General features: G+C 42.7%; 1 protein-coding gene across 1 annotated transcript in view; it reads left to right on the top strand.

Moving 5' to 3' along the window:
* Window positions 1-267: 267 nt before the first annotated feature.
* The window catches only part of FMNL2 (formin like 2), a 296967-nt gene continuing 276878 nt past the window's right edge, over window positions 268-20356 (top strand). Inside the window, exon 1 of the mRNA XM_069472569.1 lies at window positions 268-814. Within this exon, the coding sequence (XP_069328670.1) occupies window positions 698-814 (117 nt within the window). The 5' untranslated portion in view covers window positions 268-697. The remainder of the gene's footprint in view (window positions 815-20356) is intronic.

Here is a 20356-nt window from a genome sequence, read left to right as displayed (position 1 = left end):
GTAGACAAGGTAGTTATTTCTACTGTTGGGGGGTGTGTGTGTGGGTCAAAAGTGACATAAACTATCCCCAGAGACGTACAAATGGTACAAATGCTGCAAATGGTCCCAACCCGGCCTGGCCCTCCAGAGCGGACATGGTTTCTGCGTGCGAACACTTGGGAAGAAACTACGCGTCCCGGCAGGCCGCGGGGCGAGTGGGCGGAGCCAGGCCGGGGGCGGGGGCCGGGCGAGAGGGGGCATTGTGTCGGGGAGCGCCGAGCTGCGTTTGTCTGCTCGAGGTGCTCGCCAAGCTGGCGCAGTAGTGGTCGGCCCGGGTTGGAAGTGTCAGCGGTGATCGCGGCCCGGGCGGGAGGCCGAGGGGGAGGGACCACGCGCCTGCCGGCCTCGATCGCTGGCAGGAGGCGGTGTGCAGCGGAGCAACATGCATATAGGCGCCCGGCGCCCTGACGACCCCTCCGGAGGAAAAGAGGCCGGGGCCGCGCTGGGGCGGCGGGGAGCATGAGGGAGGCCGGGGGGCGGCTCGGCGTGGAGCGCTGCTAGGGAGCAGTGCGCACCGCACACCCGCCGGGGCGCGGCGGAGGGCGGGGAGCCGGGCAGGTCGCGCCTGCGGGCGGGAGCAGACCGCCGGGAGCTGTTCTGATTTCCAACGCCAACGCGAGGGGCCGGGAGCAGCCCCCGGCTCCGGCGCGCCGCCGACATGGGCAACGCGGGGAGCATGGATTCGCAGCAAACCGATTTCAGGGCGCACAACGTGCCTTTGAAGCTGCCGATGCCCGAGCCAGGTGAACTGGAGGAGCGATTTGCCATCGTGCTGGTAAGTGCGCAGGGCGACGGTGCGGCGGGACCCCCGGCCTGGCGGCGCAGCTGACCCCCCCACTCCGCCCCGCGCCGGGAGCGAGCCTCCTGTCCCCAGGGGGAGGCTCCTGTCTTCCCGATTGTGGCCTCCCCCGCCTCACTTCTCGCCGCCCGCTTTCAAGCCCCCTGTGCTTAGCCCCTCGGGGTCCCGGGATGGGGCTGGGGGCTCCGGCGAGCTGCCCAGCCAGCCCGAACCCATTGTCTGGCAGGAGAGGCACCTCACAGCGCGTGTGCCCGGGAGGTGCAGCGTGGGCGTGCAGGCAAGGTGGCGCGGGCTCGGGAAGCAAGGGGGTGGGGGGGGGGAGTGGGTGGCGAGCCGATAAGGCTTTTTGTTTAAAAAAATAAAAAATCCCCGCAAACCCCGAGCCCGGGCGGACCATCCCTCGGGCGCCTAATCCCGGACCTGCGTGGTCCCCGGCGGATGGGCGCATGTGGCCGGCCGCGGGCGCCGCGCAGGGCGGTGAGCGAAGGCGAACTTGGAGGGCGGACGTCGCTGTTTGGTGGAGGGGAGCTTCTCCGAAAGGGAAAGGGGAGACCCGCAGCAGTGCGGCGCCCGAGTCCCTAAGCGGGGGGCGGGAGGGGGCACGTCTGAATCCCAGACTGGGGAGAAGCGCTCCGGGCGGGGGAGAACCTCCGCGCGTTGCCTTCGGTCTTAAATCTTAAACCACAAAAATGTGCAGTTTTGCGGGGACGTGTTGCGAGCTGTCCTGACTGCACGGGTGACCCCTCCCCTCCCCCTGCACACCCAGCCAAGTCCCCGCTCCCTCTCGCATTCCGCTTCTCCCAGCTTTCCAGCTCCTCAAATCCAGAAGTCTGAAGACTCCCTTCTTTCTCTTTTTCCTGATGGGACTGTTACTGGGTGCCTCCCAGCCAGAGCCTGTCGTGCTATTAGCTCCCGAGGGTGTGGCGGCGCGCCCCAGCTGGGATCTGTACTGCATTTGGTCCCCAGACTTCAGTTTTAGTGTCCCAGCCTCTTTTGAGGGATGTTGGTAGGAAAACAGCCAAGACTGGACTCATTCCTACTTCTCACACTTGTACATTTCCCTTTTCCTTGCTGGTTACGTCTAAACTCCACAAGAAAGAATAGGCAGCAAGGGGAACTTGTAATCGAGGCAGTCCAACGTTCGTGCCAGCCGTCAGGGTTTTGGGCATGTAACCTTACAACTTTGGGAAAGGACTTGAGTCCTAGATCAAAAATCGGTTTTCTGACGTCTGAACACGGACTGGGATGTTTAAATCTTCATTCTTCAGGCTCTGAAAAGGGGCTGGTTTGGTATGGAGAATAATGTTCTGGATGGCAGGTTAGCTTTGAGCTCTTTGGGAGAACGGAGCTTTTTCTCACCACCTGGAAACTCTGTTGTGATGGAGGGGAGATAGATGAGGTTGCCTGTCCTGCGTTGCATCTTCTGTGCTCCCACCGTTGTGCAAGATGGGACACTCTGAAATGAAACAGCCTAGGCTTAATTACTTCTCAAGGCAGCCTGGGTGCATGCTTGACCTGCCTTTCCAGAGACAAACGTTTTTCTTCAAAATCCTCTTCCTACCAGACACATGGTTCTTACCTCCTGGCTCTCGGTTTTTTGTTTTTCCATCCATGCTGTGGTACTCTGTGTGTGTGTGTCTGAATACTTGTGGTGGAGGAGCCGGTGACACAGGGAAACCAGTGCCGCAGCCATAATAATAACAATAATGCAATTAAGTTCTGCCCAACTGGGATAGCATTTTTTTGCATGAGCTTTCAGTTTCCCTGCTGATTAATAACACATGGTACGAATTAATCTTTAAAAAAATAATGTCCCATCATTAACATGGTGGATTTGTTATCCTGTTAAGTCTAGCAGTCACAAATTTAGTATGTAGACATTTATGATTGTACGTCACGTGCTGCTTGGGGCAGTTCTTGTTTGTTGTGGCTACTTTTATTCTACTGTGTCACACAGTTATTGGATGCAGTTCTTTTTTGAAAATTGTTTACAATATACTAAGCCTCTCAAACAGAAAACAGAAACAAATACCAGGCTGGCTTTTTTTTTTTTTTGAATAGAAACAAAACTTTTGGGAACGTCTCAGTTTGGGGACCCTCTTATTAGGGAGGCACTTGGACTATTGATGTGGTGTTCACTCTCCCAAGTTGCCTCCACATGCTCTTTGGAAATCGATCAGAGGAGTTAAAAGGATACCTCCCAATTCGTCCCTACGGGATGATGGAAGTACAGAGTGTTGGTCATTTCTCTTGTAGTCAGTTTTTTTCTGAAGCTGTTTATGCTACGCTCTCAACTTTGCTTTTCTTCATGAATTGCTTGACAAATCAGTTCAAACCGTTTAATTCTGGAGATCAGACTTGAAGGACAAGTTTTAGGTGGCAGATTTTTAAATATATGTGGAGGAATTCTCTGTGCTTAGACAATGGGAATCATGTTGGCATTGTTGATACTACTTTTATTTTCTTACACAATAAAGATCATACATGTGTTTTGGGGGGAAAACCAGATAGCAGTATTGTACAGAAAAGTGTCCAACCACCTCATTGTAAGTATGGCTTACATCAATAGTTAACGAGCTGTTTCAGGCTAGGAAAACAATTTCAACCTGTAGCTCTAGAGTATTTAAATCCTTGGGGAGGAGTAAATAAAAATTCAAATGACAGAAGTCCATCTTATTCCTTGTTTGGAAAGCCTTAAGAGAACAAACCTTGGTAAAGACTGTCCCCTCCCTCCATATCAGTTTGTATGGGTTAAATGATATAAATCTAAAAAAAATTGGTATGAAAAGAAAGAGTGAAAGACTACAGAATTAAGATCAGTGGTGGGGTAAGCTTCAGAGGAAAGAATAATTTTAAATCTTCTGTCTTAGCTGTTGTATCTCTGTGCAATATCAGGTATTAGGCAATACTGCAAATAGATTAAAGAAGACAGATTAGCAAGTAATGGTTTAGGACAGTATTATCTTCTGTTTGATATCGGGAACTGCTTTGGTATCTGATTAATTGGAGTCGATTTCCTTTTTTCTTTCTTGCCCTGAGATTGAATATAGTCCTTTTTTTTTTTTTTTGAGACAGAGTCTCGCTCTGTTGCCCAGGCTAGAGTGAGTGCCATGGCATCAGCCTAGCTCACAGCAACCTCAAACTCCTGGGCTCAAGCGATCCTACTGTCTCAGCCTCTCGAGTAGCTGGGACTACAGGCATGTGCCACTATGCCCGGCTAAGTTTTTCTATATATATTTTAGTTGGCCAGATAATTTCTTTCTATTTTTTAGTAGAGACGGGGGTCTCGCTCTTGCTCAGGCTGGTCTTGAACTCCTGACCTCGAGCTATCCACCCGCCTCAGCCTCCCAGAGTGCTAGGATTACAGGCGTGAGCCACCGTGCCTGGCCAGAATATAGTCATTTTGTCCTAGGAAGAAGTGGGAACATTTTCTGAGTGCCTACTGTGAGTATGCCTTCTGCTTACAGGTTATCATTTAATCCTTATAGTAACTCCAGCTATCAGCAACATTGTAGATGCATAAATAATGATAACTTAAATTGCCTGAAGTCATGCAGTTATTGAATAACCAGTCTGAGATTTCAGCCCAGATTTGGATCTCTGTTCCTCACTGCCCCCTGCCTCCCCATTTACAATGCTTTACTATGCTTTCTTAGGTCTAGAACCGGAAAGAAAAACAACAAGCAGAAAAAAAAAAAAATTTCTAAATCTGGTAAACACAAGTTTCAGACTGTATAACATTGGCAGAAATTTCTCAGAAGTGACTGAATTGAGGTGCATTTGAAGTTTTTCTTTAGATGTCAAACCCAAATTGATTTGGTCCAGAACGGTGCTCTTCAGTTTTTCTTTTCAAGGCAGACTTGAAATATGATTGGAAAGTTTAGGTTTTCCAAATCAGAGGGAAGACACAACCTGTCATTGCAGTGCATAGACTCCAAACGTAATTACTCGTGAGAGGGACAAGGAAGGTCAAGTTTTAACATTTCAGTTCATTTCCCGCTGCAAGGTGTTCCCTTTCAACCACTTCCAAGGAGAACACTTGCCGTGAAGTCTGTTGAGCAGATGGATGGGTTGGGAGTATAGTGCGGCCATCAGATGCAGCTGATTTGTTTTCTCACGTCCTTTCTCCTGTTGCGAGGGAAAGAGAGTGTGGAAGGGGGCGGAGTGTTGTCACTTTGAACCATTACAATTTCACCCTAGGTAGTAACTCCCTGAGCTGTTTTATTCTCTAAAGTGGGAACTCAGGCTTAGGGCTGTGAGTATCATTATCAGGGTGCATTTTTCCTCCTAATAATACCAATAAAAACTGTGAAAATTTGGGTATCTAGGATAGAAGTTAATCAAATGCAAATGTTTGGCTCCAGCACAAGACTGGCAGCAATGTAAACTGATGAAATTTGGGGGGGAAAGGTATGCATGCCCTTAAATCCTTAAGTGATAAGAATTGCTTTTGCCTGCGGCCTCTCATTTAGCAAAGAGCATTGACCTGGGAAGCAGAAGACCTCGTTTCTAGAATCCTCTCTGCTGCACCAGCTTGGACAAGTTAAGCTCTTTCCTTTGGTCCTTGGTTTTCCTTCTTTGTGAATAGGAATACAATTTGGAACAAGTGTTAAGATGGTTGTGAGATGATGGAAATCATAGTACTTGAAAGCATAAAATTTTCAGACCGTATGATATTTTGATCCATTAGCTGACTTCATGTTTTTGAAGAGCTTTTGTGTGAAAAAGTGTGTATGTAGCAGGGTTCTGTGTGGTCTAGAGAGTAGAATTCCCCAGGGTCAGTGACCGAAAGTCACAAGAGCATAAGGAAAAATATTCTAACATTTATAGTTGTCAAGAAATGGATAGTGAGCTCTCCATTAGAGTTATTCAGACAGAGCTGTGAGAAAAAGGCTGGAGACTGGAAGGCTCTTCCCAGCTCACTGTACAGCAAGTTCATTATTGGCGTGAAAGGTGCCCACCTTGAAGTGAGTCTGCCACCTGCAGATTCTAGACATAGTATTATAGCACCTGAGAGTGGGGAAGGATCTCCTTGTAGGTTCTTCCTGGGCTCAAAGCAGAAAAAAATAAGTATAGGCTGATGTTTGTTCTGGAAATTCATTTGACTTTACAAGAACTGTTGTCTGAAGGACTAGGTCTTAATGAACCGTACTCTTCACTTCATACTTAGGGTGTGGGGAACAGGGACAAGGTGAAGTGGGCTCCCTAACCCTCATATTTAGGCGAGTAATAGGTATCAAAAAGTGGCCAATACAAGAAGTGCACTGATTCTTGATTGTCTCTCCTTTGCAAGAGGGTGCTGGTACCTGGGATTGAGTCAGGAGCAAAGCAGTGAATCCTTATAAAAGACAGACTGGAAGAGCTTAGGAAGGAAGGTGAGTTACAAGCTATGCAGCTGCTTGGCAGATGCCTTCTTGTACAGTGGCTCTTTGTAGAGTCCCCTACCCCCACCCAAATAACAAGGAGTATATCCCCAGGCTCTGGGGTCATGGTTTCTGCAGAGAGGCTTCATGTACCTTGTTAGCTGTCACCTACTTGAACAATGGGGGCTGAGATAGCGAGATAGCTCATCTCTTGTCTTCTCTTTAGAAATCTTGTGTATTCATACTGCAGGCTGACCTTCCTCTCTCCTTCCCAGTGGTCCCATCCTCCTTTCTAGAATCTCTCTTTCAGCATAACACCAAGAACTATGCAGTTTCCAATTGCTGTGATATAATTTGGAAGCAGTGTCCAGGGAAAGAGCTGTTAGGCTGGAGCGCTGCCTCATGAACTGTGATTCAACTAAGGCCCACAGATGTGGATCAGAATGGCTGATCCTGAAATCGGGAGATACCAAGCCCCTGCTTGGAGGTATAATGATATTGATGTTAATAGGTAGAAGTGGACTTTCTTCTCACATTCTTAAGAAACAGAAAAATGACCACCAGCATTCACAGGTGAGCACCTTGTCGCAAACTATGGCTTCTAGTTTTGTATAGTCTGTCTGTCTGTCTTTCTTTCTTTCTTAGACAGAGTCTCACTCTGTTGCCCAGGCTAGAGTGCCGTGGTGTAAGCCTAGCTCACAGCAACCTCAAACTCCTGGGCTCAAGTGATCCTCCTGCCTCAGCCTCTCGAGTAGCTGGGACTACAGGCATGTGCCACCATGCCCAGCTAATTTTTTCTATATATATTTTTAGTTGTCCATATAATTTCCTTTTATTTTTAGTAGAGACGGGGCCTCGCTCTTGCTCAGGCTGTTCTCGAACTCCTGAGCTCAAACGATCCACCTGTCTCGGCCTCCCAGAGTGCTAGGATTACAGGTGTGAGCCACCGCGCCCGCCCTAGTTTTGTGTAGTTTCTAGGACAGATTTTCTATACTTTCCACTGTTGTATGATCACATCTTTGGTTTTCTTCTATAGCCTGTAACTGACTTTGGTGATCATTTCACATGTAACCTTAGTCCATTTTTTCTTTGCTAATGAAGCTCTGCTGCATTTGTAAGTCCTTGTGTCCATTGCTACAGCAGCTGAGGTGCTTAGACCCGGCTATCCCCAGGAGTAATCTCGCTTGACTGATTTCTGTGTGGTAGATGGTGCCCATGGCCTGGTTAATCCTAAAAATTTGCAGGGTTTGGGAAAGGTGTCAAGTATTTCGAAATTTTGACCATGTGCCTGGTGTTGGGACATTAATGTATGATTGATGGTACCTGGAAATAGAGCTCACCCGTCTCAAGTCCTGTCTTGATTGAGGGTTTGCTTAGGAACCAATTTCCTTTCCTTGTGTTTTTCCCCCCCCCCCATGGAAGCTTGGCAGAACACCTTATTTAAGGGAGGGTATAAAAGGGATTGATAAGTTAAAGCAGTGGTTCTCAGAGTTGGCTGCACATTGATATCACCTGGAAAGCCTTAAAGCACAAATGCCTGGGTCTTACTCCTAGAAGTTCTGGTAAGTTTGTCTGGTGTGTGACCTGGGCATCAGGATTTTTAAAAGCTGCCTGGGATATTTGAATGTGCAGCCAGGGTTGAGAGCCACTGTGCTGGAGGAGTGTTTTCCCTGTTTTCCTCCTGCCCCAAAGACCAATTATAAGAGTTAAAATCAGTGGAAAAAAAGATGAGTGTAAAAGGAAAGATTGTTTAAGAAGTACAAGAAAATTAGGAGAAACTAGTCAATGTTGAGAAGAGGTTAAAAAAGAAACAACACCTCAAGATAATTGATTTAATGGAAAGCAGCAAGATGAGAAAATATAGAAGAAAAGGATCAAAATCTGTTGAGTGTTGGAGAGACTTAGTTAACTATCTACTAAATGACCATAAAATTATCATAATGAAAATTTGCAGAGAAGTTCTATATGTTACGGTTTAAGAGTAAACAGGGACCCAGAGGTGTACTTCTGGAGTAGAACAATCAATAGATCAATTGTGTTTTTGCTTAGGCCTCTATTCTCAAGCCTAATTGTTTGTTGGTTCAGTGCAGGCCTTTTGCTTTGATCTCTGGTTTTACCACTTACAAAGACTTGATGAGCTTGGCTTCCTGGAGTGAAATTCAAATACACTTGTGAAATGTAAACAACATTCATTTATTAAGAATCCTATAATCAAGGCAAATTGGCATGCTTATATAAGCAATTAGCCTTGAGAATAGAAAGATAAATAGGATGCTAGGTCAAGAATGAGCCGATTGTTCTCTATGCAAGACTCTAGTTTTATTAGTTATAAGCAAATAGACATTCCTCTTATTCATAATTTTTGGTGTTTGGGGTTTGAGGACAGCATGTGTGGTTTTCTGGAACTAAGCAGATAGAAGCACTTATTGTCCCATTTTTGTTCAGAAATGTAAATAAATCTTTCAAGGAAATATATAGTTGATTTATGACCGGATAAATCTTTCTAGTAATTGGGAACAGGGTGAGAGAAGGCATGGATTTAGATGGGAATATTAAAGGATAATAATGGGGTTTCATTTTGGTGGGGAAAGTAAAGAAAAATGACTATTATACAGTGGCAGAAAGATTGAAAATAATCTCATCTGCCCTCATTGAATAATATTCATCTTTTATTTTTTAATTGGCATAGAAGGAAGCATTGTGATAACTAATAGCAGGAGAAGTTGTGTATGACACGATCAGATTAGCACCATGGCAACACTGTTTGCCCAGTGAATTCAATACTGCCGAATGTTGGCCTGTGAAAGCTGGAGGACCTAAGATGCAAAGGTGATGAACCAGGTGAATCGTTAGTTTCAGTTCTGGCCCTTTCATTTCCCGATATGGTCAGTTTTGTGGTTCTTCCAAGGAAACTATCTCTTGTTGGTGACAGTGGGGTATCTTGACTAATTGGAGTTCTTTATTCCCAAGTACTTCTGCCTGGTGGACCTAGGAAGCCGGTGAATGTCTTGGGACCAAGGATGCTATAACTTGGAATTGGTGATTCCCTGGGCCTTACTACAAAGTCATTCTACTGGCAACTAATCAGGCCATCCAGATGTGAACGTGGGGAGGCCTTTTAGAACTGAGGCCTCCTGGGTTTGTGCAGCCTTTTAGCTTGCCCGTGTTCAGCCTCTGTGACGTCCTTTCTTGGTACAATGTTTGGGCATTGGGGTAGGCTTTTTGGAAAGCATTCGTTTGACTTAGAAATCTGTAGATCATGTGTAAATTTCCCAGGTCCCAATGCACATTTAAAGAAATAATTCTATAACATTAGACACCTGTATTTTTGTTATTTTGCCAATAATTATCAGAAGTTCCAACACTGATTTCCTCTAATTTTTCTATTGGTAATGGAGGAATCTAAAAAATTTTTTTTGTGTTCTTTAGAATGATATCACCAGATCATCCTTTAAGAAAAATCTTTTCACAGATGGACCACACTGTTGTAACCAATCCCCAGGTCAGGAATTAGAATTTCACCCTCCCTGTTGTTCTTCAGACGTGGTTAGACTTGGCTCCTTGCCTCCCCGGCCACAGTTGTCACTCACCTGAACTTGCTTTCCCAGTGGTCACACTTGCGTGGGGGAGAGTAGGCCACAGGACTGTGCCTTGTGGTCCTATTCTAAGTGACTGTAAGCATGAGGTTTCCACCACTTCCTTTTAGAGATTTCCTTAGTCCAAGCAGGCCTCAGCATTAGGAAATATTGACATTGTAGTGTCTTCCTCTTGCTTTTAGTTATATCGTCATTGATAACCTTAATGGTATTTTTTTGCTGTGTGTATATATCCCCATGTCTCATACAACTGAAGACATTCTGATTTGTGTTCCTAGAGTAGAGCATGAATGGGGAGGGATTGCCACAGTGAAAATGAGCATTTGCAAATTTGGAGATCAATACTTGGAATTACGCACATGCAGTTCCAAGTTTGTGTATTCCCTCTCAAGCCTAAGTTCTGGCCTTTAGCTTTTGTCATCTTTCTTGATGTCTCTTGAAATATTATAAGGTATAAGATTGTGAATTTCATCTTCTAGTGTAATTTTCCCATCACAACCGTACTGTGTTATTCCAGGTATTAGATCCAGTTTGAGGGGCTCGTGGCCGTGTTGGTTGTTAGTGGTCTGCCTTCCTTGCTCTCCTATGTAACTCGTGTGTCCTTCACAGCCTTCCCCTTGCAGCTGGCCGCAGCTTGGCCAGAGCCCATCCCCTCTTCCGTTTCTTTCCAGGTTCCTGACTTGCAGTTTGCTTTATCCCTCTCTCCGGAATAGGCCTGCACTTTCCCTCCTTTGTGTCATTTCTCACAGTGATTCCCCTGCGTAGAATGGGCTCCCTTTGCTTCTCTGCTTACTGAAACTGTACCCAGCCTTCCAGGCTTTTCTGAAACCCCACCTCCTCCGAGTGTCGTGACAGGCCCACATCAGCTTTGGGGAAGTGAGAAAAACAACTCTCCTTACTTTGATCTTTTAGTATGAATCCTCTTACTCATGAGGCACTGATTAAACATCACCTTGAGTGAGTCGTGACTGTAAAATAAGGAGATGCTTTTATGTGTAGCTTTGTAGTTGCTCATCACGTTCTCAGCCATCCGTTTATGTCTTTGTTTTATCTGCCAGTTTGCATTGTGGGCTCCTGGAAGGCAAGGATCAAATCTTACGGGACCTGACAGCTTTTCCTTACCCAGCACAGACCTGGGAAGGGTCTCAGCAGCTAATTACTGACTTGCTTGGAGAGCGGTACACACTGAAAGAGGGCTGGGAATATGAGTAGCTGCTCTGAGAACCTATTTAGCTGACCACACTAGGCTGACTGTTAATTGCACATAACTTGCCTTTGTGTTGAAATGATACTTTGTTACAGATTCTTACTCATCATGGTATTCCCCGTATCACTTGATTGTGGTAGGTGCCCAAGAATGCTAAACACTCAGAGATAACAGGTTGGCATCATGCTTCACTTGACTCTTCACGGAACACTTGTGAATTACCAGAAGAGGACGAGGGCAGTTGAAATGTCCAAAGAAAACCAGTGGTTTGTCACTGTTAAGCCAGATTGGCAGGTCATGATGTCCGGTCCTTAAGTGAGTAGATACCCACAGTAGCAGAGGGCTTTCTTAAAGTAAAATGTCTTTCATGATATTTTCTTTTCTATCTAGAGGGAGGCAGGTTTAAATGGGCAGCATTCCTTATTTTGGCATTTTAGTACTTTGCTGTTTACAGAGTGCTCTCAAATTGTCTTCTGTGATTCTAAGCATTTTTAACAAATGAGGCAAAGAGGACATGAGAACGTATGGCTTGAAGTTATATAAGAAGGTGATGAAGTTTGTGATCCAGTCCTGGATCTTTGTGCTAAAATTCCAGGGAACATTGTACTGTAAACTAAGGTGATGTTTATGAGCCCTCTCAGGTTCTGTTAGGAGCTTTATAAGCATTATCTCTCATGCTCTTGACAGCCCTTGCAGGGAAGTATTCTCTTCCTTTTCCCAACAAGACAGTGGGGCTCAGAGTGCCAAAGAGCCAGGTTCTGAATCCAGGCCTGTCTAATGAGAGAACCTGCTTCTTTCCACTGTACACTGTGTTTTCTGAGTTAGCTGTAAGATGTCATTAAATGTATGCTTCCTGTTCCTTGTTCATATACCCTCTGGATGAAATTTATTAATTCCTGAAATAGCTATTTTGTGTGAGTCCAGTTTGTATTATATGCTGCAAAATCTGACCGTGATCTCAAGGGGCTCAAAATATAGCTGGGAATACAAACAACAACAACAGAAACCCAGACAGCTTCATAATCAGTATAGATGTAGATATACTAAGCTCTAAGGATTTGGAGAGAAAGTGCCATGTCTGTATTTTGAGTGTTCAGAAAATGTTTCCTTGGAATAGGAAGCCAGGAGTAGGCTTCTGATATTTTAGCTCAGCCCCAGTAGCTGCTGGACTACATTGTGTGGTTTTCTTCTTTGACACTGCTTAGGAAAGGCTTATGCTTTAATCAGATGGGCCAGAAATGTTTATTGAGCACTTACTTGGGCCAGGCAGTGTTGTAGGCACTGGAGGATGCTGCTGTGATGAACGGGGTGACAGGTCATCTGGCCTCAAGGAATTTACAGTTTAACGGGAGGGGGTGGTGGGGGGAACCAGGCATGAAAGGGGTGCACAGGTATGTAAATGGAACTGTTCAGATGCTGGAAAGTGCTGGGAGGAGAATAAAGTGGGATACTGTGAGGCGGTGTCTACCACTAAGGTCTAAGAGAGGAGGAGCAGGCAGCCAGAGAGTGAAGGTCAGGTAAGGGCCCTCAAGCAGGAGGAGTGGCATTTGTTTCTCCTCTAGTTGGCTCGGGAGGGGGTTCCAGGGACCCTGGAGCAAACAAAGGGGCTCAGCATGTGGGATGTACTCAGCCTAGGGGGCTTCAGACCTTGCCTGTGGGGCCACCTCACACCTCTCTATTAAAAACAGAAAAATATTAGCTGGGCATGGTGGTGAGCACCTGTAGTCCCAGCTACCTGGGAGGCTGAGGCAGAAGGATCGCTTGAGCCCAGGAGTTAGAGGTTGCTGTGAGCTAGGCTGACGCCACGGCACTCTAGCTCAGGCAACAGAGGGAGACTTTGTCTCAAAAGAAAAAACAAAGAAAAGAATTAGCGGGGCATGGTGGCTTACGCCTGTAATCCCAGCACTCTGGGAAATCAAGACGGGAGGATCACTTAAGCGCAGCAGTTCCAAACCAGCCTCGGCAACATAGCGAGACCCTGTCTCTACAAACAAATTAAAATATTAGCTGGGCATGGTGGCGAGCACCTGTAGTCCCAGCTACTCAGGAGGCTGAGGCAGGAAGATTGCTTGAGCCCAGGAGTTTGGGGTTGCAGTGACCTCGATGATGCCACTGTGTCAAAGAAAAAAAAAAAAAAAAGTCGTAGTTGTATATAGTTAAAATTATCCCCAAATTCCTTAAATTGTGTAGAAGTTCTTGAAAGTACTGTGTGCACAATTCTAGTGAAAAAACCCTAGAAAGTTATTCTTTTGCATGTTAAAGTTTGAGAACCATTGAGCTTGACTAAAGGGGAAGCTGCAAAAGAGAAGTGTGCCAATGTCTGGACATTCCCACCCTTCTGCACATGGAACTCTGAGACCTCCAGCAGCGACTTGGATAATGGGTGGAAATTCTGATGTCTTCTTGCTTGGCTATGGGTTTTACACCATTCAGTATCACAGTAAGTCTTTAAATATGTTTCTTGTGAGGATTTTAAAGCAGTGCTCAAGTGGGTTTGATACATGTTCAGTAGTAGTTCAGTATAGGTCACTTATTGTACATTTCTTCAGTCATTTCAGTCAACATGAAAGGTAGGCAAATCCCTGTTTCATATATGAGAAACACAGGATTAGAGAAGTTAAAGAACTTGCCTGAAGACACATTTCTAGTAGGTAGTGGAGCTGAAAACCAAACTTTGTTGACTCAAAAACTGTGTTCCTAACATACTCTTTTGATTGCCAATACAAAAACATAACATAAATAAATATAAATATTTCAGGGTAAATCGAAAGCCCTGTGATGGCAAGTTCAACATCTTTTTCAGTTTGTTTGCATTTCGTTATTATATAGCCAGAACCAACAGTAGCTGTATCGCTTTCAAAAAATTATTAATAAAGATAAAATAAGAACTGGATGAATAAGCCACTGTCCACTGTTGAAAATAGTAAAGGCCAAATAAGCTTGTGATCAAATTGATTTTTTTTCTAGTAACAGTTGTCTTCTGAAGAATTTCTGAAAGCTCTCTTTCAGACAACTGACTCTGAACCTTTGTTTTTTTAAATGTCCCTAGAAAAATGGCTGTGTTGTTACAGCTTGAAGGCTGTGTAGTAAGCCGTTTGCTCAGACCTCAGTGATAACCCACAGACTTGCACTTCCTTGTGAGAGGGACAACCATTATTATATTGTATTATTAGGCCTTATGTTAGAGATTGTTTATTTTTTTTAAAAACAAATCCCATGTGATCTCATTTCTGCATTTAACCAATGTTTTGTTTGGGTGTTTACACCAAGCAAGGCCTGTTAAGATGTTGGGATGCAGAAGTGAATAAAACGTCCTTTCTACCTTTAAATGCCTGCTGGGAGAGATATTGTAGGCAAGAAAATGAAGATTATAGGATACTTAAAGGCACTTATATATATGTGCACTCTGTATATAATGTGCTACAGAAGAACATATTAAGGTTAAAGTTTTCTAACATTTTAGATGAAGCTGATAAATCTAGACATTTGGCTGAAAGTTGTAATACGTAAAATATAGACAAAATGAATTCTGCTGTGTGCCTGGAAGCTTAAAGATCTGGGTGTGTGTCTAGGTTTATCTGCAAACAACTGGGCAGAATCTGGTAAAAAGTACAATCCCGAGGATGGCCTTTCAGGTGGTAGGAGAACCCACCCCAGAGAGTAATAGACTATGAGCCTTACTCATCTAGGTTGCAGGCTTCAGAAACTTAGTAAAGGTCCCTATGCTCACTCTGCTAGAAAACTTGCAGTCTTTTCTACAAAGCTTGTTGTAAGAAGTGTTGGTACTGGACCTTATATAAAGACACTTAACTGAGCTAGTAAAAACTTATTTTTTTAAAAAAAAGTTTGTTTATGAACACAGGCTTTGGAATTAGACCTGAGTCTGAATCAGGATTTTGCTGCTTACTAATTGATGGGCCTTTCGGAGATGGGGTAGCCACATCTGCTGTGAGCTCAAGAGCTGACTCTTTGGGTTGTTGCAGATATTAAATGATGTTCCTTAGTATAGTCAAGGTGTAGCCCTCAGGTAAGCACTTCAGAAAAAGTGGTAGTTCTGATTATTTTGTGCCCTTGTTTATTTGAATTTATTAAAACACCGGCTTTAGGGTCCAAGCTGTGGATTCTAATGGGACTTTAGTGTATTTCATACGTAACTTTGGTTCAATCATCATGAACCTCAAACGTGAAGAATAACAAGAGAAGCAGAGCCCCAGAATGCCCAGAATCGAACCTATGGTGGTCTGTGCTTGGTACTCTTGCCTTAAAATTGTAGTTACTGACCTCCTCTGATATGTGAATGTTTCCAAAGTTCTGGACCATGCATGTAGCCTCTACTTGGATTTTATCTTGACCACTGTATATTTTGTGATATATACACACACACATTCCCCCCCGATATTCAGGGCGTTGGACTATTTCATTTCAGAGCCTAACGGAAGTGATAGTGTTTTCACAATTGTAGCAGATAACCGCCATGCTGAGTACAGTGCTGTGACCATTAAGCAGCTAGTTCACATGAGAAAATACATTCCAGGTCGTGACTATTTGAGCATTGAAGAAATGGCTGTTGAAGTTTTGTTTGGCTTCAGCTCCATTCTGGGATGGATGGAGTCATTTGGACTTTATTCTGAATTCCAGTAGTGAAAAAAAAAAATTTTTTTTGTATAACTTGTGTATAGATGGTCTTCTGTTTGATTGATTGAGATCAAAGCATTGTTCAGTAAAAGCTACGTTGTTTCAAATCAGGAATACAATGCCATCAGACTTGATCTAGGAAGCAAAGAAAGAAGACATTACAGGTTGCATTTCCCGAGTAACCCTCTGCTGTATTTTTTCCCAGAAGGTACTATGTTAATCTGTTTGGGTTACGTCCTACACTGTCTTGCTGAATCAGACAGAGCTAAGCTTATGAAACAAAGGCTTGTCCAAATCAAATAAAAACAGTACCACCGTCCAGAAATGAGGGCCTAGATTTTTCTGAAGATGCATGCTACTTACTATCCGGTGAGGAAAATGGATCATTTTTCTCTCAGCTGGTAAATGTCGCTATTGCCCTAAATGTTATAGTGGCAATCTGCTTTTTTAAGTTAATGAGATAAAAGAATATTTGATAGCACTGTCAGACTTGTGTGGGATAAAATTCTCTGTGTTCTCAGATCCTTGAGGGTTCTTAAATTACGTGGGCTGGAGCTGTGTGCATATTTTTCTTGGTGCCCTATTTACATATCAAATAGCCTTAATTTTTGGATTTTAGTAATGAAGGTATGAACCCATTCTGACAGGCCTCTTGTGCCATTTATTGTAGCCCTTAGTCAGCTTAGAATAGCATGAAAGGAAGTAATAAGCCAACCCTAAGAAGGTTCAGATGAAAAGGATTATAATATGGTACAAAAATAATAGCATGCTTGGCCCCGCTGTGTGACTCATTCCTTTTGGAGTATCCATTTTGACAGCTTTTTTGAATCACACATCAATCACAATGCTGGTATTTTTGGCGGGGTGCTAGACTTTACCCTAATGCTTGTGATGGTAACTGCCAAAAGTGAACAAAAAAGAGAATTATTAATGAAACCTAACAGTATCACAAATATTTATTTTTTCTTGAGCAGAAACAAAATCAGGAGTTAGATGATATCTTTTTCTTTGCCCCAAGAAAACCACTGCTTTGTCCCAATGAATGTAAAACCCTGATGGGTCATTCCTAGTCTTTTGCTGTAGGAACTATTCTTCTTATATTAATTTCCATTCAAGAGCTTTCCTTTCCAAACCTTCTCCCTTACTTTAGGAATGATTTTTTTTTTTTTTTTTTTTTTTTTAAGAGCTTTAGGTTTTTCTCATGTCCCAGTGACTAAGCTTGCTTTTGGATCATTCTACTCTATGCTGCATGTCTTCCTTCTGGGAAGAAACTCCCATGAACTTCAAAGAAGCCGCAGATACACAGGGTGCATCTAGAAATGAAAATTTGACCCTTTGTCTCTCCTTTTCATCTCTCTCTCTTACAGGCATTCTTTCCTTCTGTGCAAACAGACCCTTGTAATAGTCGTAGTCTGTCATGCTGTTAAGTGATTTGCAGTGCTGCTCTAGTATGTGCTGTAATTTCATGTACAGAATCTCCTTTTGTGCAATGTAATGCTGTGAATACATGTGTGCCCTGTAGTACGGGTAGTTCACTACTGAGAAATCATCCTTCTAATAGACACTTTCTTAATGGAAACAGTCCTTAATGAAACCGGTGTGTCATTTCTATACATAGTTGTCGACAGTAACTTATAGTTTGTTTCTGAATTTATCGATATAGTATGATCCGTGTGTACTATTGAATCTTTATACATTTCACTTGAGAAGTAGTCCTGTTGATGCATGTAGCTTTAGGTCATTTAACTTTTGAATCATCTTCATTGAATGAATGTACCATAAATTACAGTTGATCCTCATTATTTGTGAATTCTGGATTTGAGACTTTGCCTGTTTGATAAAAACTTATTTGTAACCGCAAAATTAATACTGTTAATGTTTCCATGGTCATTTGTGGAGCACAGAGTGGTGAAAATTTGAGTCACCTGATGCACACCTTCCCAGCTGACATCCAATGAGTCGACTCTCTGCCCTCTTGTTTCAGCATGCATCCTGTACACAGGGTCTTTCTTGCTTTTTATTCAGTGCCACATTTTTTGCATTTTTGTGCTTTTTGGTGATTTTGCTGTTTAAAATGGTCTCCGAGTATAATGTTGAAGTGCTGTTCAGTGTTCCTAAGTGCAGGAAGGCTATGATGTGCCTTACTGAGAGGCTATATATGTTAGATAAATTGCTTTTCTGTATGAGTTAGCTGTTGGCTGTGAGTTCAAGGTTAATGAATCAATATATTTTAAGTAAGGTGTCTTTAAACAGAAACACACACTTATAACATAGTTTTATGTATTGATCAGTTGACAAAAATGCTGTGACCATGGGATCTAGGGAACCTAACCCCGTGTTTCCCCTAGGGGCAATGGTTCAATATTTGATGATTCAGTGTACGTGGTGACTTTATAGAACATAATTGCGGCAAATAATGAGAATCAACTGTGTCTTCCCCTGTTGGTGGACATTTAAGGCTATTTAGTTTCTTATTACAAGTAATGTTACAATCAAAATCCTTGTCTATGTCACCTGATGCACAGGTACATGTTTCTTAAGGTTATATACCTAGTAGTGCAATTATTGGTTCTGGGCACAAATCTTCAACTTGAGTGATTATTGAAGTGCTCTCTGACGTGCCTGTTTTCCTGTGGTGTGGTTAATGTTAGTGGAGTTCATTCCATTGTCTACACAGATTGTGTCTACATATTAGTTTGCAAATATTTTTTAGCACCTACTTGGTGCTAGATATGATGAGTATTAACAGGGAGCTATCACTTAGGAGCTTACAATATATTTCTTGTGATAAGATTTAGAAACATAAAACAAAAAATAATTGGTTGCTATCCATTTTAAACTTCTGAGTGAGATGAGCATAGATAGGGATTATTTAAGGAAAACTTAATGTAGGAACAGCAGCTAATATATGTTGAGTCTTTTCTTTGTGCTGGGCTCAACATCTCTTAATGCACTTAATCTTATTAACTCCCCAAGAAGGTAGATACTGTAATTCCCATTTTACTGAAGAGGAAACTTAGTTGCAAAGAGATGGAACAATTTGTCCAAAGTCACACAATAAGTGTGAGGATTTGAACTTGAGCTTCCAAGCTCCCAGTCTTAACTGTTACGCTGTATACATTTCTCACTCTACCATTTAATTTCACACTTTCAGCATTGGCCTAAGAGGTAGTCTTTTTTTTTTTTTTTTTTTTTTTTTTAACATAACAGGTAAAAACAATTCAAGGAAGTTGGGGACTTTAGGCAACAGGAAGTAAATGTGGAGTTAATTTTTTTTTTTTAAGCTAGGGGCAATGGCGAGGTAGGACATACAGAGGACCATCTTGGCTTCAGTATTCAACTACTCTACTCTCCTCTTTCTTGCTGCAGACAGAGGGTGAGGGCAGCAGGCCTGGAGTGGATTTAGCTTTGGAAGGTGGCATCCCTCAGTAACAACATTGCAGGCTGTAAACCCCAAAGGACAGCTTATTAAAGTGGAATGTCACTATTGTGTTGATTTCTCGCTATCCTATCAGAAAAGAGAAATTGCAATTAAAGCATAATTAAGGGAGTTCTGGAAGCCGCAAACGGCATCATTGCTCTTTAGTCATATCTTACTTGTTCATAGAAAGGTGAATGAGATTTATGAGATGCTCATAGTAAGATGAATGAGAACAATTCTTAAAATCAGTCACTTTTTCCCTATTAACAAATGATCTATGTTATCTTCTGAAAGTAAATACCCATGGCCTACTCTGAAGGAATTAAGATTATTCTTTGAATAGGAACAATTGATTGCAACCTGTGCTAAAATACACTTTACATTTATGGCCCAGTATACACAGTTCTATAAATTCAAAGAAAAAGAAACAAAACGAGCTTTATAAAAAAATTCTTATCTTTACTATGTGAATGGTACTGCATTTTCTATACCATTCTGCTCTTTTAAAATATCTTGGTCTTATTTTAGATGGAAAAGATGTACTACATGATACCAAAATTCCAGAGTTTATTTGTAATACAATATTGAAGCAACCTGGTCAGATATAATTTAAATCCCTTAGTTCATAAAGCCCACCCTGAAGAAATTGTTTACTCTTCAGATTTGTTTATAAGAATATTCCTTAGGTTTTTCTGAGTTGCCAGTATTTATACCTTGTAGTTATGCTAAGGTTGGAAACATTTGCTTTTTAAAATTTTTGACTGCACAATAAACGGAGAAGAATTACGACTCGAGGATATTGAGTAGGCATGTTTATATATTTGAATCTGACGTCTCATTTTTTTCCCTAGAAAAACATTTATCTGGAAAATACTACACTTGTAAAGGAAAAATTTTTATTCTTTGATAACTTCTGATGTATGTCTCCTGAGTTTTGTATATTTGGTAAGAATCTGTGTATTGATATTAACAGTTTTTTTTTTTACAAATTTTTGTTTGACATTTAGCTTGATATTGTCAACTTAATTTTTACTCATTTGAATGCTTCCACTAAAATAAAAATGAAAAACCAAAAGCATAGGGCAGGCTTTTGGGCTGTCCTAAATTGTGGGTGATTACTGGGGCTTTTTTAATTGTTTCAAATATACTTTTTTTTTTTTTTACCTTGCTGATGACATTATAGATAATTGTCCTTGTTTGTTGTGTCTGTTTCTACCTATATTCCTCCTCTTGTCTTCAGTGGTAGAATAGTATCATGATAGAAGGTGGTTTGATACTTTCTTCCTAGCTGCCTGA

Source organism: Eulemur rufifrons, chromosome 1, assembly GCF_041146395.1.
Source record: "Eulemur rufifrons isolate Redbay chromosome 1, OSU_ERuf_1, whole genome shotgun sequence".
NCBI lineage: Eukaryota > Metazoa > Chordata > Mammalia > Primates > Lemuridae > Eulemur > Eulemur rufifrons.
Note: the sequence above shows the minus strand (reverse complement) of the source record. Positions and strands in the feature narration are given on the sequence as shown.